The sequence below is a fragment of the Rhipicephalus microplus genome, chromosome X, assembly GCF_043290135.1.
Source record: "Rhipicephalus microplus isolate Deutch F79 chromosome X, USDA_Rmic, whole genome shotgun sequence".
Taxonomy (NCBI): domain Eukaryota; kingdom Metazoa; phylum Arthropoda; class Arachnida; order Ixodida; family Ixodidae; genus Rhipicephalus; species Rhipicephalus microplus.
The window spans coordinates 305,265,486-305,290,539 of record NC_134710.1 but is presented as its reverse complement, the minus strand read 5'-3'; the positions used below and the strand labels follow the sequence as shown (position 1 = coordinate 305,290,539).

General features: G+C 45.7%; 1 protein-coding gene across 1 annotated transcript; it reads left to right on the top strand.

Moving 5' to 3' along the window:
• Nucleotides 1–9,528: 9,528 nt before the first annotated feature.
• Nucleotides 9,529–13,112, top strand: LOC142777204 (uncharacterized). Its single transcript, XM_075881525.1, has one exon. It carries the CDS (start codon nucleotides 10,775–10,777, stop codon nucleotides 12,572–12,574), a length of 1,800 nt encoding a protein of 599 aa, XP_075737640.1. The 5' UTR covers nucleotides 9,529–10,774; the 3' UTR covers nucleotides 12,575–13,112.
• Nucleotides 13,113–25,054: the final 11,942 nt, after the last annotated feature.

Here is a 25,054-nt window from a genome sequence, read left to right as displayed (position 1 = left end):
CAAGCTTTTAAACTTAAGAAATTATTGATCGATGTGATCTTGTCCTGTTTATTTAACCTTGTAGTGGGGCTTCTCGGCAGGGCAATTTTTTTTTAATAGGTGGATTTACGGTAGAGCAACCCTCCGCTGCAGTGAAGTCATTTTTATAGGGTCTGTACATGCACAGTAATATACACCTCTTTGTTTATGTTGAAAACTTCAAAATTACCAATAATATAAACTCAGACAAGAGGGAATTCGAATACTGCAATATTTGTGCAAAATTTGAAAGTGCTCAAATATTTGCTCCAGCCTGCACAACATTTTTCAGCAACAACGCATGAATGCTACCACGGTGAAACCACTTGCACACTGGTCGCTATCAAATGCGCGGCCGCAGCTCTATGCATCGTATTCCCAGTGCGTCAGCATTATTCCTTATATTGTGGTTTGGTCCCCGCCCACTGCAAGTCAAGTTTTCGTCCACTCTTCTTGTTCACATTTACATTGCAATCACTTCTAATAATATCCCTATACTTTCCTCGTCATTATTGTCTGTTGGATATCATTGACATTGTGTCTAAAGAACAAAACGAGGCCTTAAATGTACAGGTTTTTCCAGCATTATTCATGGCCACACCTGGCAAGGAAGCACCATTGTTCCTGACAAGTGTTCGGTCGACGATGCACGCACAGTTTGTTCTGCTCAAAGCACTGGTGATAATGATAATGCACTGGTGATAACGAGCAAAGTCATATGGTTTTGTTTCATATTTCATGGGCTTTCTCTGAAGGCTAGAAAAAAAATCTTCCCGTGGCATGTATTTCACCACAAAATATTTGATTGTTCATTCTGGACTACCCTCTACAATGTAACCAACAATGCTTAGCAATAAAAATAATTGCAAAAATATTTTATGATTGATCTTAGTTAACTAATAAAGCTTTATAAATGATATCCTAATAATTGCCACATAGGAGCGAACCAAATGTCATCAGTTTCATGAATTTCAGTTGATCATTAGCAGCTGCTGTTATTTCAATACTTCACGTACGCGTGAATGTGGGTACAGTAGGCGAGAGTAGAACACGATTTTTCATAGTGGGAAATAAAAAGGTTGCCAAATTCTCGGCGCCATTCAATGCTTTTGAGATTATTTGAGATCATCAAAAACCGGAAATCAAAGAGCAGGCACTACTGGCCGTGTGATAGATTAACCGAATTACTCTCAAATGTGAGGAAGGAAGTGTACATTTTGGGGCTCAATATTTGGTTAGACGTCATACGTATCGCATACCGCTTTCTTTTTGTACGAGCGACAAGAGAGGAAAGACTGGGATGTTAGCCATTCCTTGTTTTGCGCCAGCGTGTGCATAGGCCAGGCGGGAAGCTCGAAGAAAGGGCTCCAAGAAATGTCCACATCAGTGGTATAGTCTGCCTGCTCGACTGCGGAACAAGTGTGCGGTTTCTCGCCAGTTTTTAACAGTACCCAGCAATGAAGTAAATGCGTGAGGAAACTGATGAAAGCATATCAAAGTACACAATATGTGATAAAGAAATGACTGAATTACATAAACTGCAAAGAAAACACATGGTCCTGATAATAGACCTTCCATAGCATTATCACGAAAAGACGCTGATCATATTTTTAGATAAATGTAATTTACAATGTACCATGCAGCGCGTTAAAGTTTTATGGTTTTTGCGGTGCATCGGCATGTGTTGGTTAATAATTATGTGATTGTCTCATGTGCAGTGTGTTCGTCTGTACTATGTGCATCCTGGTAACGCATGTGCGTCTTTATTTTCCTTTCGAACCGTGTTGCTTTGTTAAAAATACTGACGTCCAAGCTTGCGTGTTGAATCATGTTGTGTGCGCGCTTCCTTCAAGGCTGGGTTCGTCATTCTTTCAAATGATATACCAAACGGATATCGCTATGAATCTTGTGAAACATACGTAAGCACGGTACCAAAAAAAAAGGAATGCTGCACATTTGTGGAAGCAATATACATACATTCAACCTACGTACCGCGGTGGCACGGTGTTCTGATGGGTGTTCAATCACAGCCACGGTAATCTCTATTTGACGAATGCTAAACGGGTGCTCCAAACTTCCCTGGATAATAATGTACTGTACATGACTTGAGATAAGCACACCCTCACCCAAATTTCTTTTCTCATTTTTAGTATGCATGCCCAATAACAAAACATTTACGAAACGTTTACCAATTCTCATCTAGTAATCTCATATGTCATTTTCTGTAGTTGTTTCGGCTTGCCAAGCTTTCTAGCTTGAACTGTCAACTTACAGGGTGTGCACTGCGTTTTATGACCTTCGTTGGACGTGGTACAGTCTCGCGGCTCCCAGCCAGGCTGATTAAGGGCCATCCAACATACACTTTCTTGCTTCTGGATTATCGGCACAACCTAGTGGGAATTATATAATGAGCACGCTCAGCTTGCCTTCCAATTGTACATCAAGAAAAATGGGAGCTGACTGGGTCAGTGATACCTATATATATCACTCTGAGTACGAATGCATGCGTGCACATTGTCATTATTCTATTTTTACGTAGTCTTGCTACGCATTTGCAAGCAAAGTTTTGTGGTTGTGACATTTATACGCACTCTGTTAGGCGAGAACAATGAAGCAGATATTGAAGTGCTTCCACATTAATTAGCGCTCATCTTCCCCTTTGAACTGTAAATGTGCCTTCACTCATTTTCACAGTCGTATTGATTATTATTCCAATACCGACCTTCCCCTTATATATTGTGCAAAAGGGAGTATGCAGACTCGACCGTCTGCGAGAATTTGTTGGTATATAGTCCTTGCCAAACACCGTCGTTGGCGCTGTGTTCGCTTAACTACAATAAACAGGAAAGTAGCTTAGAATTAACGTTCATCTTGAGTCCAACACTGCCTTCCTACATTATTAGGAGTACTGAACAAGTTTTTCTGATCCAGTGATTTAACTGTAACCATGGCAGACGGATCGATTGCAACGCGTTTGCAAAAGGGCAGGTTAAAGAAAGGACCGACAATTTACTGGTGATAGAATGAACTGCCAAAAAAAGCCAGGTTTACTAAAAAAACTTTATTCGTGGATTAGTGGCGTGCCCTGAAGAAACAATGCGGCGACGGCGAGCCGATGAGTTAGCGTCAGTGGCGGCGCACCGAGGTCTGGGCGCACACCTTTACAAACAACACAGCGAAGGTAGGATTTAGTGCGAAAGCGGGAAGAGAGTCACCCAGGGTGAGCATCTCTGAATGACAGAATGCACTTTACGCGTGAGTAATGGTAATGTTGCATAGGTGTTGTGCACCAATTCAGTAGAGAAGAGTGTAGATAATAAGAGTAAATCATATTCAAGGCATTTTATCCGCCGACATTTGGCTCAGGCCGCACACATCTAAGCGCCACAACGGCGCCACTGCGTGTATTTGTTTACGTGCCGCCGACCACCTATCCACACTTTCGCAGGAGCGGTGCTGCCACCTATAGCTCTATCTCGCCCCGAATAGGCATGCGCTTAAGCAGCGATAGGGGGGGGGGGGGGCAGAGGGAGCAGTTGCCTTTCCCTATAGTCATTAGAGAGGGATGGCGGGTTCAGCAATAAACTTTCGTCCACGCTGAAGGAGAACCCTCCACACGTTTGTAAAAGAAGGACATATTTAACTTCAGCTTCGCGTTTCCACGCGAATGTTTTTTATGCTGCACTCTGTGAGACGACCAAGGCCTATTGAAAATTGGTGACTATGGTGATTCTGAAAGGGACAGCACTCGGGAAATATTTAATGGATGAATAATATATATTTACAAGCTTTGACGTGTCAAAAATGAAGCACACTCATTTGGGATTACTTTAAACCATCCAGTGTTCTTTCACATGCACCCAAATTGAAGCTCAGGCGTGATATTCTTGCATATCGCCCCCGTCGATATGCATGCGACCGCCGTGGTCGGTAATACAACCCAGGTTACCCACGTCCTCGACCTTAGCAGCCCTACGCCTTACCGACCTCAGCTGGTGTGGGGTCGCAAATCATTGCTACTATTGCAGTGATTGTATTATTTCCGCAAAGCATCGCTAAATCAATCATTTGCTTATAAATATTGAGTTTTTTTTTGCTGTATGACAGGAAGTAACTCACAGGTGAGACAGAGGCCCAAAATAATGGGCCGAATATAAATGTCACATGTCACATACGTGATAACTCAAAAACCTTCTCTTTACCGGCTGGGTTATTCCCATGCAGATTACAATTGATATTTACGATGCTTTGGCAAGATGAAGTCACTGACAAACAATTGCTAAAGCAGGCTCAACCGGATTGTAAGCAACAAAGGCATTTTTCTCACTTCTACTTAGTGACAATCTGGCTCTCTCATAAATTGAAGAAATAAAAATCAAACACTAAGCCTTTCCCTCTTATCGGCTGTTCTAAATTTGAGACGCATGCTCAGCTATTTGAAAAAAAACAGCTTTACTATAAGAGACGCCCCATGTGAAAGTATGCCATAGGCAGGTACAACCCTGAACATCAGGAGATTATTCTGAGATGGGTTGAGGCGGCAGGGGAGGCCTACTGCCAGTCTCAAATTCTCCTCGCCTGACGCTGGACATCTGAAACTTGTCATAGACTCGAGTCAAAGACCTCACATCGTCATAGGTGACTTCAGTGCACATCACCATCTTTGGGGCAGTAGTGTCATAAGTAATCGGGTGTAACAATGTGGTTATTGTTTCGCAAAACGTGCAGGTTCGACTGAGGAGGTCCAGGAAGCCACCTCAGGACACTTCCCGAAAGATGAGTCCATTTTAGGCAAGCATTTAATAACAATACTCGAAAGAACTTTACCCCGAAATATAAAAAGACCTATCTCTCGGATAAAGTTACATAAATATACAGCAGGTGTATAATAACAGCTAAACAAAAGTCCTAAGTACTCAGTTTCTACACAGATTGCGTCGCGGTGCGTCAAAGGAGTGGCCTCTCACCCACATCGTTGTGTAGAAGCATAGGCGCGAAGCACGGCCTCGATGCTATTGTTGTCGTAGTAGGCATCGTTGTTGGGAAGCCACATGAGTCGTGAGAGAAGCAGCCTTCCTTGGCTGCTGGCGGACACTGCACCAGCTGACGCTGCATTTCACGCATTAGCCTCGAGGTAGAGTCCCAGCCGGACAGCCTCGCCTGAGCTCGAGCCCGAAGATCGACAGCTCAGACCTGTCCACAGGCACAGGCACGTCGGCACAGGCTGGTAGTCTTAAAGTCCTTCAGTTCCCCGGACGATGGAGGTGGCAGCCTTGGCTCGGGTACGAAAGCCGACCGCTCTCATGCGTCGCTCGCCTTCCTGAGGCCACCGCTCACTCTTCCTCTTCTTTTTCCCTGTCACGCATGTGCTTCGAATAAAGCTGCGTCTGCGTCGAGTTAGTGCTTCAGTTGTTTCTTGTTACTCATTACCATCCGTGCCAGCTTCTTCTTGCCGACTTCGAACTTGATTCATGGCGCGCACTTCAAAATTTGCTCCCCCGGTTTCAAGTCCTGCGCACTCCACCCGTTTTAAATTCTGTGCACTTCATCTCATCAGGGAAGACAACTTCTAGACTTCACAAGCAACAATGGTTTTCATATTCTTAACGAAGGGTCACCGACATATCTTCGAGGCTCATGGTACAGTGGCTGTCTCGACTTAGCTATCGCTTCTCAATACCTTTCAACATCCACCACCTGGTGCGCAGACGTGGAAACTTATGGTAGTGATCACCTTCTTTCTTACGTACATCTACGATGGTACACCGGCGTTGGAAGCATTCGAAGGTGATGCACACATTGGGGGCTTTTCAAGGAGAGCTAGAAAAGTCTTGTAGCTCTATATTTTCCCCAACAGATTGAAGAAAGAATCGCCACAGCAATACAGACCACTACACAAGTTGTCTAAACATCCAATTCCAGGAAGCCGGTTGATGTGGTATACGAAGAACTACGGCCAGTTCGTTTTCCAGCTGAACGCAGACACAGGCGAACAAAATTAATCACAGACTTGAGAACCTCTCGTAATGTGCAAAAAAAAATTTAGAGGTACTTGAAAAAGCTTGGCAGTCAAACTGGAAGTCGTTCTGCACCACCGTGGACCAACAAAAACCACTGTCTAAGATAACGCAGGTTGTAAGAGCTCTACCATCTTCTCCTCAGCAACTACGTCGCTTCCGTGCATTGGCCATAATAAAAATATGCAGCAAGAAACAAATCGCAGAAGAATTCTGCATGCACCTCTCTGGCTCTGTAACAACGAGAAGAGAAAGTTGGCATAAATTCTTATCAGGCACAAATTCATACACAGATGAGGCAAGGGTCTGGAACATGGTTGGTAAAGTGGCAGGATGACAAGCACATTCACTTTCTCTAGTGAACACACAAGAGGATAGTTTGGAAGATCAGGCTAACACTCTCGGAGTGCACTTCGCACAGGTCTAAAGCTCATCACACTAGTGTAGTGAACCGTTCCGAATATACAAAACCAGAACATACAAATATCGATTAGAACGCAAACCCACAAAACATGAGGAGTACAATGAACCTTTCTGTTTGGCTGAACTAGAAGCCTCACTTACCTGCTGCAATAAACCTACCCTAGGCCCGGAATGTGTGGCATATGAAATGTTAAAACACCTGCCCACTGAAACCCAGAAAGCTCTTCTCTTCCTGTATAATGCGATATGGTCTTCCAGCAAGCTACCCTCAGCCTGGAAGGAAGCTATCATTATCCCAATTCTAAAACAAGGCAAGGACCCATCCACAGTTTCCAGCTGCAGGCTGTACCGTTAACCAGCTGTCTTTGCACGGTCTTTGAGAAAATAATAAATAGGCGCCTGATGCACTACCTTGAAACTAATGGCCTACTTGACCCATACCAGTGTATGTTTTGAGTGGCTCGGTCCACCACTGACCACCCTGTCTGTATCGAGGCGCAAGTTTCTACGCTTTTGTTCATAAGCAATTTTTTCTTTCTGTGTTCCGTGATGTGGAAAAAGCATATGACACTGCATGGCGCTTTCACATATTGCGAGACCTGTCACATTTAGGTGTACAGGGTAGAATGCTGAAAACCATCGAAAGCTACCTGTTCAACCGGACAATCCGTGTCCGAGTTGGCACTGTCCTGTCTTGAACATTTGTCCAAGAAACAGGAGTGCCACAAGGAGGTGTATTGAGCTGCACACTTTTCATAGTTATAATGAATTCCTTGCACTTGTCACTCCAACGTAATATTTTTTACTGCATATATGTCGACGATGTACAGATTGGTTTCAAATCGTGCAACATCTGAATCAGCCAACACCAGGTTCAACTAGGATTGAACAAGGTATCTGAATGGCAGATGAGAATGGTTTTATACTCAACAGGCAAAAGAGCACTTGCATCTTGTTCTGCGGGAAGAGGGGTCTCCATCCTGACCCCGACATTGACCTACATGGTCAACCTCTGTCAGTGAAGACCGGGCACAAGTTTCTTGGACTAATATTAGACACTAAACTAACCTTCACCCACACATCAAGTATTTAAAAGACAGGTGCTTAAAAACAATGAATATTTGGAAAGTGTTGTCATGCACTACAAGGGGTAGTGATAGGAAATGTCTGATGAATTTATATAAAAGTGTTGTACGGACATGTATAGATTACGGTGCTACAGTAAAAGTTCGTTAATTCAGATTTCACGGTACTGGAAAAACTGTCCGAATTAACCGAATGCCGAATTAAAGAATGAACAGGGAAAACAACATTTAAAATCAAGATGCAGAAGCATACCTTTATTTATTGAAGTATTTTGTAATTGTCGTCTGCGTTTTCGCGCAGATTCCGCCTGACATCACAATTTTTCTTAACTGTTTCAAATAGCCAACAGCACGCAAGCTGTCGGGAGTGTTCAGGCAAGCGTCCTCTAATATAACAGCGCCTCCGAGACTTCCCGTGAGGTGTGATGAGGTCGCGGCTATATCTTCTCTCATGATTCTTCGTCGGAATCGTGGTCTTCATGGGCGCCCGTGACATCAATAATAATCTCTTGATCGGTCAGGAGACCACTCGTGGCGACACCATGATCAATCGCGATGTAGTCCTGAAAGGTCACATCTGTGGAAAGGACAGCATCGAAAGTCAGGCAGCCATCGTCGGTGGACTCTGCTGACACCTCCTCGATGCCATCGTCAATAACTGCTGCATGCTCGGGCCTCACAAAACCGCTGTGCCGAAAACGGTTGTCGATGACTTGCGGCGGAATGTTTTTCCACACGTGGGCGATGATATGCACTGCGCCGTGTAAGTCCACTTGATACAACTTTCCAGCTTCTGAGCATAGGATCATTCGCTTTAGCAGGTGCTTGTGGTACTTAGACTTCACGTAGTGAATGATACCCTGGTCCATCGGCTGAAGAGCAGACGTAGTGTTGGGCGGAAAAAAAAACTACTTTGATGCTCTTCAGTTCCACTGTACAGTTATGGGCACTGCAGTTGTCAACAGCCATAATTATCTTGCGGTCCTTCGAGGTGAAGTGCCGGTCCAACTGCTGCAGCCAGCCGCGAAAAATATCCGATGTCATCCATGCCTTCCTGTTCGCTGTGTACTCGACAGGAAGGCTTTTGACATTCTTAAAACAACGTGGCTTAAGCGCCTTCCGGATGACAAGTAGTGGCAAGCGCTTCGTGCCAGTCATATTGGCGGCAAGAAGCACAGTTATCCTTTGCTTGCATTTCTTGCCACCAATGCACGCGTCCCCTTTGAAAGTCACCGTCTAGTCAGGCAGAGCTCTGAAAAATAGAGCAGTTTCATCTGCATTGAACACGTCACGTGGTTTATATGCGGCGATGTGCTCCAGCAGCTTCACATTTCTACACTCGGTGGTCAGGCTTTCGTCAACACTGGCCTTTTTGCCGCACACACTCCTGAAGACAAGTTCGTGTCTCTCTCCAAACCTCGCAAACCACCCTTCTGACGCTTTGAACGATTCAATGTTCATAATTGCAGCGTACTTCTCACCTTGCGCCACGATGAGAGGTCTGCTCAAAGGCAGATGCGCGTTGCGACACTCAGTAATCCACCGCAGCAAAGCTTCTTCGAGCTGGGGATGAGCTGCGGTTCGCAATCGCTTTCTAGAGGCCTGAAACTTATCGCTTTCGAAGGCTTGTCGAATCTGTTGTTCATTTTTCACGTACGTTCCCAACATGCTCCGCTTCACGTTGTACTTGGTCATAACCTGCTGTCGCGATTCGCCGTTCTCCAGTGCTTCCAAAATTTCCACTTTAGTCGCCAAGTTCTTCGCGTCATAGTTCTGCTGCTTTTTCGGTGTTGCAATCTTTGTAGCGCACGATGGTGGTGGCATGCGAATACGGTCACAATGGAAGAAAAAGAGAACTTCACAAGAAGAGATGGTTTTGACATGACAACACAAGGGAAAATGGCATCGGAGGCGCAGAGTGTAGAAAAAAGAAGACGCTGACGTTCGGTGACGCTGCGATCGCCCCCACTAGTTGATGATGATGGCGATGCCACTCAGGTTTCGGTTTCACTCCAGTGGTGCCAGCGCTGCTTTATCACTCTTTTGTGTAGCAGCAGCCGTCAGCATTCGTCCGAATTAAGCGGTGCTGAGTCGCATTCCGACGAAATAACGAAGGGTTGGTCCCATAGATGAACATGCACTTTTGCCGGGACCAATAGAGCCATCCGAATTTCCGAATTAACGGGTGTCGAATTAACGAGCTTTTACTGTATTGCTACGCCGTTACAACACGGCACTCTCCGTTTCGCACTCGGCATCGCGTCCGGCTTGCTGAAAGACTCACTCGAATTTCAAGCGTGAATGGCTGCTCGAATTGTCTGCTTGTTTGAAGATGACGAGAACGAATATTGGCGCCTCAGAACGTGCTCCACATGCTGTTACTTGCAAGCTTCAAATCGCATCTGATAGCCTGCATCGCTCCCTGCTCAGATATACTCCTTTTTCGATTTTCGGCTTTTTTTTCTATATATTTTTTTGCCCCAAAATTATGTTGTGTTTGAAAAACCATAAACCTTTTAGTTAAGATCCTGTCGCCCGGTTCTTGGCCGATCCTGCTTTGTGGTTGTGCGCCAGAGTATCAAGGATCATCATCATCGCTGTTGTTTATTTCGCCTGCGCGTCGGTACAAGAAGAGGAGCCGCACTGTATGTCCCTTCGAGGTGCTCTGAAAGAAGCTTACGTTGAGCCAGTCTACTTTCGCGTTTTCACCGAGCCAGTGGCTTGCACGGGCACGCGTTTTGTGGCGTCTGCCTCTTCTTTATCGGTGGATGCAGCCAGTGCCGCGCTTGTGAACCAGGAGGACGCATCTCTCGTCACACTCTGCCTCTGATGCCCCCGTCTTTGGCCGATGACACCGACGGCCAGCGGCGGCGTTGCCATGTCAGCCACCCTGAAGCGAAAGCAGCCGCAGAAGCAGCCGCAGAAGCAGCCGCTGGAAATGAAGAAGCCGACTTACAGCCGTTGCCTGAAGGCCTACTTTAGGCGACACTCCCTGGACATGCGAGCCCGTTGGACCGATGCCGACTCGCCCACTTCCATGTGACAGTTTTGCTGGCTGGTTCGAAGCATCGGCGTGTGGAATAGTTTCCTCGAGAACATCGGTCTGGAGCTGCGCGAGAACCGCCCGGGGCGCCTTTTCCTCTGCACGTTCGCGCTTTGCTTGCCGAGCTTCTCGCAATCCACCGTTGTATCTACTTCGTGCACTTCGGCTACGCGGGCAAGCTGTTCAGCATGAAGATGAGCGTGATCCAGCACCTGACGCCCAACTCTTCCATCGAGCAATTCCACGTTGACGGCCAGGCGATGGACAGCGACGAGATGTATACCTTTATCAGGGCGATGTGGCGGGCCAAGCTGCTCAGCGTGCAAGTGTGCAACATGCCGTTGCGCCGCTGTGACGTGCACTCAATCTCCATCTATGTCCAGGTCACCTCAACTCTCCGCGAGCTGGCCCTAGTCGACACTAGATTCAAGGTGGCCGACACCATCCTGCTCTTCAAGGCACTCGAAAAGAGCAAGAGCATCGAGTATCTACGGCTCGAAGTCAACACGATTGGCATACGGGGTGCCAAGCAGTTCGCAGCCCGGCTGCGACGGAACACCACTCTCAGGTTGGTCAACCAACAGCAGGTCGAGCTGCAGGCGAACGGAGCTGTGGCCATAGCGGCCGCGCTAGCTGAAAACACCACGCTCGTTTCCCTTCGTATCGCCAGCAACTCCATCGGGCCCGTGGGCGCCCGGGCTCTCGCCGAAACTCTCAAAACGAACTCGTTACTCTCGGTGCTCAACCTGCGAGACAACGCCATCGGCACCAGTGGCGCTGGGGCCTTTGCGACCACCTTGAAGGTGAACTCGAAACTTGAAGAGCTCCACGTTTGCGGGAAAGTGATATCCGAGGAAGGCATCGTTGCTATCGCGGAGGCAGTCATGGACTACAAGGCGCTCAAGGTGCTGTCGCTGCTCGCCAACAAATTTGGCGAGGAAGGTGTGGCCGCGTTGGGCAGGCTCATCGCCTGCAACAGGACACTGGTGAGGTTGAACGCGACCCTCCAGTCCAGCTACGGCGCTCCGCGGAAGCACCTCGACGCATTCGCCGAAGCCCTCGCGGCCAACACTGCCATCCGCGGTGTTCAGCTGTTCGTCTGGGGCACGCCCGCCATGAAGCAGCTGTCGCACATGCTGCGGCTCACTCAGACTCTGCAGTGTCTCTACGTGTGCACGTGTGGGCCCCAGATCGAGCTGTTGTGTGCCGGCCTAGCTCAGAACAAATCGATCCAGGACGTCGAGATCAACTGCTACCTCAACCTGGACAACAGCACGGCGCTGGCTCACCTCTTCGAGACTACCACGACGATCCAGGTGGTGACTATCACCAATAGGGTGAAAGACATCTGTCTCATCTGGCTTTTCAATGGCATCGCCAGGAACAGCAGCACCTTGGGGTTCAGCGTGCAAGGCGGCAGCCTGACGTCGACTGCTTACACGGCCATCGCTGCCGCCTTGGAGAGTAACAACACGCTTGCGTGCATCACGTTGGGACGGGAGGATTCGGCGGAGGATTCGTGCCTGAAGTTAGTGAGTGTTGCTCTGGAGCGGAACTACACACTCCTGATGATGTACATGAACTACTCGGCTACCAGTTTGCCAGCGTTGGAGATCAGGCAGCGACTCTGGCGTAACATGAGCATGATGATGCAGGCCATCGAATTTGCGCTGACCAGGAATGTCAGTAAGGCCTTGGCGGAGGCCTTCGAGATGTACAAGGACACCTCTTTTTTTCTCCGGGAGCTTGCCAAGTCGAACGGCAACCAGAGTAGGCCTGCTGCCTCGGCGCTAATCAAGGAGGGGGAACGGTTTATTGAAGAAAACTACTTCCAAATAACGGGAGTCGTCAAGAGAGGCATCCTGTGCATCAGGAGGACGAGGAAGGAAAGGAATACCACCATGTTCGACAACCTGAATAACTACTGCTTGCGGGAATTGTTTTCCTACTTTCGGATTTCCGACGTGCAGCGTTCAGCTGTGGTATAAGTCTCGGTGTTTTATTTTCTTCGAAAGGAAAGGGGTGGGGTTGTTAAAGTTAACTTAACCCTTTTTGTGTTTTGTTGTCTTGTTCTGCAAATGGACGACTGTTTTCCTTTTTTTGTGGCGCCTTTGTATAAAACATCTTCGAGTATTTACCACTCTATATTACAAGTCAGATCATTACAACTAGGCGTTATATTTACTGAATTTCGCCGTGGTACGAAGCTTTGCATTGTTTGAGTTCGCACGAAAGCTGATAAGCAAAGCTTTGTGCTGGCGATAATATATACATATTGTACAAGTTGGCAATTCAAAAGTCACTGCAGGTACAGAAAGGAAGAGGCATAATATACATCATTGCATGACCTTTCAGCTGTTGCAACTGCGTTCAATATTTTCTAATTTATTCATACTTTTTGTAAAACTTTTCGTGTTTTTCGACGAACATTCTTAGGCTGGTGGATCAGTGTATGTTCAATTTAAGCCATTCTCCATTGATTAATCATTGCACAAACAGAAACCCAGTTGCAATGCCGAAATAGACTTGAAATACAAATAACATTTACATAGTTGTCTTGAGGAAATCAAGACAACATTCTAAATGTTCTTTGTATTTCAAGTATATTTAGACATTGCAACTGTGTTTGTGTTCACTGCTTATTCATTCTTATTGACATTATTTATATAGATGTTGAGAGTGCTAAACTTTTTGGAAGCTGCCATCTTCTAGTAAACTTGTATCTAGTCAAGAGTCCCTCGAAACCATTCATTATTTCTTGCGAAATTAACTTTTACAATATTCTGTTCCTCAAAGTGTATAAACTGCAGGTTGAGGTTACTACAGTGTTCTAACGATTTACCAAGTGTGCCTGCTACTCTGAATCTGTTTGTCAGATTTTCTAGAAATTGATGAAATGTTAGCTCACTTTTCGCCAGCAAAACAACTGTTATCCTTGCTCAGTTTTCTTTTTGATAATATTTATGAAATGTTGCTACTATTTATAGGATACTGTATTGTTTATTTATTAAGAATTAAGTTGTATCTGCTTCAAGCCACTCCCTCTTCTCTGCTCTCTACTGCTATGCATGTACAATGAGTATGACAATTTAGTTTGAATTGTGTAAAGTAGAGAAAGATTCATCTGCAGCAGTGAAAAAGATTCTGTGTTTGAAACAAAGCAGTGTGCATATACCATGTGCACAGTCCATGGGATATCTCTGTGAGGTAACAGAAGCAAAATTGGCAAGCAAAATTTCTTACATTTCTTAGCAAATGTTGCAATGAGCCCAATTGGTTCCTGCTTGAGGGTCAGCAATGAATGCATATCAAATGGGCATTCGCGTGTGAAATTCACAATGGAATGATAGGTGAATAGAAGACTTGTGCGAAAAAGGAATTTTAGACTTGAAGCGAATAGTGATTTTGGTTTACTAATTTCGAATTGAATTTGGCTTATTAAACTTTTATCACTTTTCACGTTTTTAAAAGATGTTCACAGCTTTCACCCCATAATTCGAGGTGATCCGTAGCATGACCTCTGTACCGTGGTCGTGGCCACGGTCACGACATCTCCGCCATGATTTTATTATCAAGACATTCTGCCATCCACTTTCACTGCACATATTTCATGCCACTGCCATGATTATTTTATCGCTCTGTTTTTACACGTGTTAGCGCGAGGAATTTCAAGACCTCTTTACAGCCACAGATCATATCATTGTTCATGTCTCTAGCCTACTGAAATGGCGCTCTTTGGCCATCAATTGGCCCTTGTGCCATAACTTACCGCTCATCATCATCATCATCAGGAATTATGAAGCGTGTCAGTGCTGTCATACCGGCTAGAATATAACAACACCGACTATATTCTTCAATCAATTCATTGTGATTCTGATCTGTGGGGACAGGAACAGTGCCAGGACTTTTTTTCGTAGGGAAGGGGGGGGCACCAATAAAAAGTGAGTTTCTTCCATGGCGCAGCAAGGCAGGGAACTTATGCGTAGTGTTCTGTTTGTTTCTTAAAGAAAAGAGGGGGGAGAAAAACACAGGGGGGGCTACCTCCCTGACCCCTGGCACCACGCCTGTTAGAGGGGATTCCGGAAGTGTGGTCAAAAAGGCAATGATCCTCTCGGGCCATCACATACCTAGCTCAAATTTCAAAGTAGCTAAAAAATTTCATACAACACTTACTTTGTGACAATGCAGCGAACGACTTTCCTACAACAGTGCTTTCTTTTATGTTATTAAGCGCATAAAAATGGAAACACAGGGACTACGTTAGACAGTTCAAAGTAATTGATTGATGTGTGGGGTTTAACGTCCCAAAACCACCATATGATTATGAGAGACGCCGTAGTGGAGGGCTCCGGAAATTTCGACCACCTGGGGTTCTTTAACGTGCACCCAAATCTGAGTACACGGGCCTACAACAGTTCCGCCTCCATCGGAAATGCAGCCGCCGCAGCCGGGATTTGAACCCGCGACCTGCAGTTCAAAGTAATCATCTGAATATGCTAGTGTGAGTAATTGTTGGAAAAATCTCAGCTTTCCTTTTTTCTAAACTGAACCCATGTTTTTTAGAGAATGTTAGGTTGTGATCCAGACTTAAAATTTGTAGAGGAGCTAAAACACCTTCGTGGGCTAGTTGGTTTGCATCCCTGAATTGCGAGTAAATGCGACAGGCAATGTTCTTCAGTGTCCTGCTCTGTCACGGTTGCAGAAGAGGTTCTGTGTAGGAATTGGGGAGGGGTGAGACCTCGCGAGAGAAAAATTACATTAATCCAGTCTTGGAACTCAAATCATTTTGCACACAGCACATGGCAGCATGTGTTTTTCAGTTGAAACAACAACGTAGATTTATTAAAACATAAAATAAAATTTGCAGGCGATACCACGAGGAGAAAATGTACAAGCTAGTCGCTTCTTGTGAAGCTTTTCTAACTTTTCGACTTTTTGCGCAACATCACTATAGGTTACAAAAATGCCCCACTGTAACGACTTCGTATGTCACTGCATTCAGTTGTGGAAAATTGACGTAAGTTAGAACACATCTTTCATTGGAAATAAATTGTGCAGTTAGTGCAACTCAGCCTTTTTTTCTTTTTGCACGTGTGTGTAACGCGCATGAAGTTGTCGAGCAATGGTGCTAATGACAGGTTACGGTGTTCTCCTATATGCGGGGCCTTGAGTTTGCCTATAAGCAATATTGGAAGAATATAAAAACTCTTTTGAAGATCACGCTTTCTTTTCAATAAATATGCCTGCAAAATTGTGCAATGTCATAGGGATAGATTACGTGCCGGTTGTTGTAACTAACCTTTCACAAAACAGCAATAGAACTGGCATATATGTGTGAAAAATGAGGAAAACAATACGATCAATACTAAGCATAAAACATTTATATTGGACTGACATAAAGTTCTCTGTTTTAGGAGAAAAATTTGATGCAGACAATATCTCAATGGGAAGCAAGGTCCACTCTTTGTTGAACGAATGAAAACAAAAGAAAACTAATGAGACAAGGTAGGAACTTATCTTCTTGGAATTCTTAAGTCTAACTTAGAGTAAAATGAGGTTGCTTTTATTGTATGTTCTTACCAGTTCCTGTGTTACTGCTGCAATTGTCTTGTAAAAGTCTAACCTGACTATATTTCTGCACGCGTATCGTAACCTAGTATGAACCCTTTCAGAGGTCATGGGTACGAGCTGGGTTGGGTTTGTCTGGTTTACCCAGGAACGCGACTACGCTCAGCCGACGGCTGGAAAAAGCTACATCCCCATGGTCCCGTATGTCGAGTCCCCGCCAGACATTCCCAGCAGCCTCGAACGGAAGACGGGAGAGCGGGAACGATATATGAGTGGGCGGGGGGGGGGAATCCTTATCATGCGAGGAGCATTTTCCATCCCGTTCTTTACGTGGGTTTGGACACAATGCTAGCCTTGTGCGAATACATTCTCACATCAGTATAACATAGTTGACCTATTTTACCTGAACAAAAAAATTTCATTAGAACAAGTCGATGCAAATGTCCTCTTTTTCAGTTTAGAGGAAGTGAAAGCAACTTTGAATAATAGCAGGAGCTTACTTACAGTAGACTGCAAGCGACAACTTGCAACATACGTTACGTTTTTAACGTTACTATACTTGTAGCATATAAGCTAAATTAACAAGCTTTTAAACTTAAGACATTATTGATCGATGGGATCTTGTCCTGTTTATTTAACCTTGTAGTGGGACTTTTCGGTAGGGCAATTTTTTTCAATAGGGGGATTTACGGTAGAGCAACCCTTCACTGCAGTGAAATTATTTTTGCAGGGTCTGTACATGCACAGTAATATACACCTCTTTATTTATGTTGAAAACTTCGAAATTACAAATAATATAAATTTAGATAAGAGGCAATTTGAATACTGCAATGTTTGTGCAAATATTCGAAGTGCTCAAATATTCGCTCCAGCCTGCACCACATTTTTCAGCAACAACACATGAATGCTACCATGGTGAAACGACTTGCACACCGGTCGTTATTAAATGGGCGGCTGCAGCTCTATGCATCGTATTCCCAGTGCGTCAGCATTATTCATTATATTGTGGCTTGGTCCCCGCCCACTGCAAGTCATGTTTTTGTCCACTCTTCTTTTTTTAAATTTACATTGCAATCACTTCTAATAATATCCGTATACTTTCCTCGTCATTATTGTCTGTTGGATATCAATGACGTTCTGTCTCAAGAAGAAAACGAGCCCTTAAATGTATAGTTTTTTTCAGCATTATCCATGGCCACTCATGGCAAGGAAGCACCATTGTTCCTGACAAGTGTTTGGTCGACGATGCTCGCACAACTTGTACTGCTCAAAGCACTGGTGATAATGATAATGCACTGGTGATAACGAGCAAAGTCATATGGTTTTGTTTCATATTTCATTTTACTGAATGCTAGAAAAAAAATCATCCCGTGGCATGTATTTCACCACAAAAAATTTGATTGGTCATTTTGGAATACGCTCTACAACGTAACCAATTATCCTTAGCAATAACAAATAATTGCAAAAATGTTTCATTATTGATCTTAGTCAACTAACAAATCTTTATAAACGATATCCTAATAAGTGCCACATAGGAGCAAACCAAATGCCATCAATTTCATGAATTTTGGTTAATCATTAGCAGCTGCTGTTATTTCAATACTTCAGGTACTTGTGAATGAGGGTTCTGTAGGCGAGCTGTATAACACGATTTCTCATAGCATAAAATGAAAAAGTTGCCAAACTCTCGGCACCATGCATCGCTTTTGGGATTTCGTGGGATCATCAAAAACCGGAAATCAAAGAGCAGGATCTACTGGCCGTGTGATAGATTAACCGAATAACTCGCAAATGTGAGGAAGGAAGGGTTTATTTAAGGGCTCAATATTTGGTTAGATGTCATACGTATCGCATACCGCTTCCTTGTTGTACGAGCGAGAAGAGAGGAAAGACTGGGATGTTAGCCATTCCTTGTTTTGCGGTAGGGTGTGCATAGGCCAGGTGGGAAGCTGAAAAAAAGGGAAATGTCCACATCAGCGGGAGAGTCTGCCTGGTCGACTGCGGATCGAGTGTGTGGTTTCTTGCCAGTTTTTAAAAGTAGCCAACAATGAAGTAAATGCGTGAGGGAACTGATGGAAGCATATCAAATGCCACAATATGTGATAAGGAACTGACTGAATTATATAAACTGCAAAGAAAAAACATGGTCCTGATAAAAAACCTTCAATAGCATTATCATGAAAAGGCGCTGATAAACTTTTAGAGAAATGTAATTTAGAATGTACCATGCTGCCCGTTAAATCTTTATGGTTTTTACGGTGCATAGGCATGTGTTGGTTATTAATATGTGATTGTCTCATGTACAGTGTTTTCATCTGTACTAGGTGAATCCTGGTAGCGCTTTATTTCCTTTAGTCTTCATTTCCTTTCGAACCATGTTGCTTTGTTAAAATCACTGACGTCCAAGCTTGCGTGTTGAATCCTGTTGTGTGCGCGCTTCCTTCAAGGTTGGGTTCGTCATTCTTTCAAATGATATACCAGCAGGATATCGCTATGAATCTTGTGAAACATACGTAAACAGGGTACCAAAAAAAAGGAATGCTGCACATTTGTGGAAGCAATAAACATAAATTCAACATACGTACTGCGGTAACACAGTGTTCTGATGGGTGTTCGATCACAGCCACGGTAATCTCTATTTGACGAATGCTAAACAGGTGCTCAAATCTTCCCTGGAAGTTAATAATGTATTGTACATGACTCTAGCTAAGCACACCATTCCCAAGTTTCTTTTCTTATTTTTAGTATGCATGCTCAAAAACAAAACATTTACGAAACGTTTACCAATTCTCATCTAGTAATCTCATGTCATTCTCTGCAGTTGTTTCAGCTTGCCAAGATTTTTAGCTCGAACTGTCAACTTACAGGGTGTGCACTGCCTTTTATGACCTTCGTTACACGTGGTACAGTGTCGCGGCTCCCAGCCAGGCTGAATAAGGGCCATCCAACACACACTGTCTTGGTTCTGGATTATGGGCAAAACCTATTGAGAATTATATTATGAGCACGCTCAGCTTGCCTTCCGATCGTACATCAAAAAAAAATGGGTGCTGACTGGGTCAGTGATACTTATATATACCACTCTGAGTACGAATGCATGCGTGCACATTGTCATTAATCTGTTTTTATTTTTGCAAGCAAGGTTTTGAGGTTGTGACGCTTATCTGCTCTTTGTTAGGCAAGAACAATGAAGCAGATAAAAAAGTGCTTTCACACTAACTAGCGCTCATCTTTCCCTTTGAACTGTAAATGTTCCTTCACTAATTTTCACAATCGTATTGATTATTATTCAAATACCGACTTTACACATACATATTGTGCAAAAGAGAGTATGGAGACCCGACCATCAGCCAGAATTTGTTGGTATATACTCCTCGCCAAACACCGCCGTTGGCGCTGTGTTCGCCTGACTACAACCTGTGTTTGCTTAACTACAATAAGAAGGAACGTACTTTAGAATTAATGTTCACTTTGAGTCCAGCACTGCCTGCCTACTATATTAGGAGTACTGAACAAGTTTTTCTGATCTAGTTATTTAACTGTAACCATGGCAGACGGATCGATTCCAACGCGTTTGCAAGAGGGCAGGTTAAAGAAAGGACCGACAATTTACTGGTGATAGAATGAACTGCCAAATAAAGCCAGGTTTACTAAAAAACTTTATTCGTGGATTTAAGGCGCGCCCCTAAAAAACAATGCGGCGACGGCGAGCCGACGAGTTAGCGTCAGTGGCGGCGCACCGACGTTTGGGCGCACACCTCTACAAACACAGCGAAGGGGGGATTTAGTGCGACAGCGGGAAGAGAGTCACCCAGGGTGAGCATCTCTATAGAGAAGAGCGTAGATATTAACAGTAAACCATATTCATTTTATTCACCAACATTTGTCTCAGGCCGCACACAACTAAGCGCCACCACGGTGCCACAGCGTGTATTTGTTTACGTGCCGCCGACCACCTATCCGCACTTTCGCTCGAACGGTGCGGCCACCTATAGCTCGATCTCACCCCTAATAGGCATGCACACAAGCAGGGATGGGGGGGGGGGGCAGAGCGAGGGGTTGACTGTTCCTTTAGTCATTACAGAGGGATGGCGGGTGCTGCGAAAAACTTTCGTCAACGCTCGAGGACAACCCTGCTCACGTTTGTGAACGAAGGACATATTTAACTGCTGCTTCGCGTTTCCACGTGAATGTTTTTTATGCTGGACTCTGTCAAACGACCACGGCCTACCGAAAATTTGCGACTATGGTCATTCTGAAAGGGACAGCACTCAAGAAATATTTAATGGATTAATAATATATATTTACAATCTTTGATGTGTCCAAAACGAAGCTCACTCATTTGGGAATACTTTCAAACATCCGGTGTTGTTTCACATTCACCCAAATTTGAGCCCATGCATCATATTCTTGCATATCGCCCCCGTCGATATGCATGCGACCGCCGAGGCCTGTAATCGAACCCAGGTTTCCCACGTCCTTAAGCTTAACAGCCCGACGCCTTACCAACCTCAGCTGGTATGCGGTTGCAAATCATTGCAACTATTGCAGTCATTGTAATATTTTCGCAAAACATCACTAAATCGTCCATGTGCTTATGAATGTAAAGTTGTTGTTTCTGTACGAGAGGTATCAACTTAGAGGCTAGACAGCGGCCCGAAATAATGGGCCTAATACAAAAGTCACATGTCACATAAGTGCTAACTCAAAAACCTTCTCTTCAGTACCGGCTGGGTTATTCCTATGCAGATTTACGATGCTTTCATGAGATGGAGTCACTGACAAAAAATTTCTAAAGCAAGTTCAACCGGATTGTAAGCAACAAAGGCATTTTTCTCATTTTTACTTAATGACGATCTGGCTCTCTCATAACTTGAAAAAAAAACACAAATTTTTTCTCTCTGATCGGCTGTTCTAAATTTGAGACGCATGCTCAGCTGTTGGAAACATATCAGCCTTACTATACGAGACGCCCCTTGTGAAAGTCTGCCATAGACAGGTACAACCCCGAACATCAGGAGATTATTCTGAGGTGGGTTGAGGTCACTAGGGAGGCCTACTGCCAGTCTCGCCTTCTTCTTGCCTGACGCTGCACATCTAAAACTTGTCATCGACTCGAGTCAAGGACCTCACATCATCGTATATGATTTCAGTGCAAACACTATCTTTGGGGCAGTAGTGTCATAAGGAATCGGGCGTCATATTGTGGTTATTGTTTCGCAAAACGTGCAGGTTCAACTTAGGAGGCCCGGGACGCCACCTCAGGACACTTTTGAAAGATGAGCCCATTTTAGGCAAGCATTTATTAACAATACTCGAAAGCTCTTTACCCCGAAATATAACAAGACCTATCTCTCGAATAAAGTTACATAGAAATGCAGCAGGTGTATAATAGTCGCTAAACACAGGTCCTAAGTACTCAGTTTCTACACAGATTGTGTCGCGGTGCGTCAAAGAAGTGGCCTCTCACCCACATCGTTGTTTAGAAGCCTAGGGGCGAAGCACGGCGTCAATGCTATTGTTGTCGTAGTTGGCATCGTTGTTGGGCAGCCACACGAGTTGTAAGAGAAGCAGCCTTGCTTGGCTGCTGGCGGACACTGCACCAGCTGACGGTGCATTTCACGCATTAGCCTCGAGGTAGAGTCCCAGCTGGACATCCTCGCCTGAGCTCGAGCTCAAAGATCAACAGCTCAGACCTGTCCACAAGCGCAGGCACGTCGGCACAGGCTGGTAGTCCTAATGTCCTTCAGGTCGCCGGACGATGAAGGTGGCAGCCTTGGCTCGGGTCCGAAAGCCAACCGCTCTCATGCGTCGCTCGCCTTCCTCTGGCCACTTGCCCCGCCGCAGTGGTCTAGTGGCTAAAGTACTCGGCTGCTGACCCTCAGGTCACGGGATCGAATCCCGGCTGTGGCAGCTGCATTACCGATGGAGGCGGAAATGTTGTAGGCCCATGTGCTCAGATTTGCGTGCACGTTAAAGAACCCCAGGTGGTCGAAATTTCCGGAGCCCTCCACTACGACGTCTCTAATAATCATACGGTGGTTTTCGGACGTTAAACACCACAAATCAATCAATTCCTTCGGCCACTGCTCCAACTCCTCTTCTTTTTCCTTGTCTCGCACGTACTTCGAATAAAGCTGCGTCTGCTTCAAGTTGGTGCTCCAGTCGTTTCTTGTTATTCATGAATATCCGTGCCAGCTTCTTCTTGCCGACTTCAAACTTAGTTCATGGCACGCACTTCAAATTTCGCTCCCCCCATTTCAAGTTCTGCGCACTCCACCCGTTTTAAATTCTGTGCACTCCATCTAATCGGGGAAGACAACTTCTAGACTTTACAAGCAACAACGGTTTTCATACTCTTAACGAAGGGTCACCGACATATCTCCGTGGCTCAGGGTACAGTGGCTATCTCGACTTAGCTATCGCTTCTCAATACCTTTCAACATCCGCCACCTGGTGCGCAGACGTGGAAACTTATGGTAGTGATCACCTTCTTTCTTACGTACATCCACGATGGTACACCGGCGTTGGAAGCATTCGAAGGTGATGCACACATTGGGGGCTTTTCAAGGAGAGCTAGAAAAGTCTTGTAGCTCTATATTTTCCCCAACAGATTGAAGAAAGAATCGCCACAGCAATACAGACCACTAGACAAGTTGTCTAAACATCCAATGCCAGGAAGCTGGTTGATGTGGTATACGAAGAGTTCCGGGCAGTTCGTTGTCCAGCTGAACGCAGACACAGGCGAACAAAATTAATCGCAGACCTGAGGACCTCTCGTAATGTGCAAAAGAAAATTTAGAGGTACTTGAAAAAGCTTGGCAGTCAAACTGGAAGTCATTCTGCACCACCGTGTACCAACAAAAACCGCTGTCTAAGATATGGCACATTGCAAGAGCTCTACTATCTTCTCCTCAGTAACTGCGTCGCTTCCGTGCATTGGCCATAATAAAAATATGCAGCGAGAAACAGATCGCAGAAGAACTCTGCATTCACCTTACTGGCTCTGCAACAACGGATTTGCTCACTGCTTCCCTACAGCAGACTTCCGTCTCGGTCATCCTTCCACACTGCAGGAGCTTTCTGCGGCTATGTCCACTTCGCAGCGTTCCAGTGCACCTGGGCCCAATGGAATCACCTATGTCTTTCCTGGCTTTACTGTCTGTTGGTCTCATGAGCGAAGAATTATGAAGCCCCCCAGGGGCGTTTGTGAAACCAGGCATTTGGTGCATAACGTAACCTCGAACCCAAGCTAACAGGGGAATTTCGACTACCTACCACGCCTTGCAGTGCGTGGCTTTGCCGTGCCCGGGTAAAACTGGATCCTGGGTGTTGAGCCAATGACGGATTATTGGACCTTTTAGGCCGCCCTGCCAGAGGCTATACACCCTTTTGGCCCTGGGTACACGTTAACGGCACCACTGGGCTGACCCACCCAGGGGAAATCGGCAGTCGCGCTAAGGTACTCGGCTGCTGACTCGCAGGTCGCGGGTTCAAATCCCGGCTGCGGCGGCTGCATTTCCGATGGAGGCGTAAATTTTGTAGGCCCGTGTGCTCAGATTTTGGTGCACGTTAAAGAACCCAAGGTGGTCAAAATTTCCGGAGCCCTCCACTACGGCGTCTCTCATAATCATATGGTCGTTTTAGGACGTTAAACCCCAAATATCAATCGAAATCGGCAGTCGCATTTTCCTATCTCTCTCCCTACATCTTCGTCTTGTGGTGTACACGTATCCCGAAGGAGTACGGCCACCAGCATAGGTCCGGTCTTAGTGGGCCGCCGAGCATGCGTTAAAGGTCGCCGTGGCGAGAACACGAAACTGCTCAAAATCGCAACACTTTATTGTGGCAGCACCAAATGCAGTACAGCCCGTTACAAAGGCGCGGCGGGAAAGTAAATAGGCTTATCCACGCCATGGGAATGAAAGTACTTGACAGGGTGCCACGAGCACATCTCCGCGGTAAAGGTTATCCATGGAAACACCAGGATCAAGGCCCGGTTGCTCGAGCGAGGGCAAAGGCGCTCGCGTTGGCTTCGGAGGGAGACGGGTCGGCGTAGCTAGGCCACGCACTAGGACACCGTACCGCCCTTCGGCCATGCGTACGCAGTGGGGCAACAAAAGGTGAGAGTTGGCCTCGGGCGCCAGGTGCCGTCAGCGAAGTCCGACGAGCCCCGAGTGACGGGGGTCGACGGACAGAAAAGATTGCGTGGCTCACCGTCTGCAGTCCCGGAGAATATCTGTGTGCCCGTTCCTGACGCAGCGCGCGAAAAACTCTCGGGAGACTCCGCGCGCAGCGCCACAGTCGATATCCGCTACCGGGTGAGGGGGTTGAACGTGACTCCGCTCCCCCAGCGCGGCAGGCAACAAAGGAGGGGAGACATATCTGTACATGAGAACGGGAGAAAAGGTGGCAAAGCCCACGCAAAGGCAGCATGCTAGCCTCCATTCCCACAGTCTTTATCTCTCACTTTTTATCTGTTCTGTCATCTTCTCTTTTTCGTTTACTTCTAAATTTCCTAGCGGCGAGGGTTAACCCTGTGTAGTTACCTAACGATGGGTAGTTATATTCGGTTATAGCGGCGGTGCATGGCTGGCGTCTCCAAGTGTTTACTATTCAACCTTGTAGCGTCCCCTTGTTGGGCTCGATGGTGGGTGGCCATCATTGCCGCCAAACTTTAAACCATTTGTATGGCCAAGTTTTTTTCCCCTCTCTCTGATGGCCGCCTGAAAAGGTGGCGCACCGAAGAACCGTTCCTCTTTTCATAACCAAAGCAGTCTTTCCCAAGTTGTATGGCGTGCACAGCCAGAAAGAAAACAAAACAGTCCGAGCAATTTCATCTTTTCTTGTCTCAAAAACACTCACCGAAGCAATCGGCCCAGGATATTGTGTAACCAAGT

Coding starts and splice junctions, on each gene's coding strand:
- LOC142777204 (XM_075881525.1), top strand. CDS start 10,775: ATGAAGATGAGCGTGATCCAGCACCTGACGCCCAACTCTTCCATCGAG.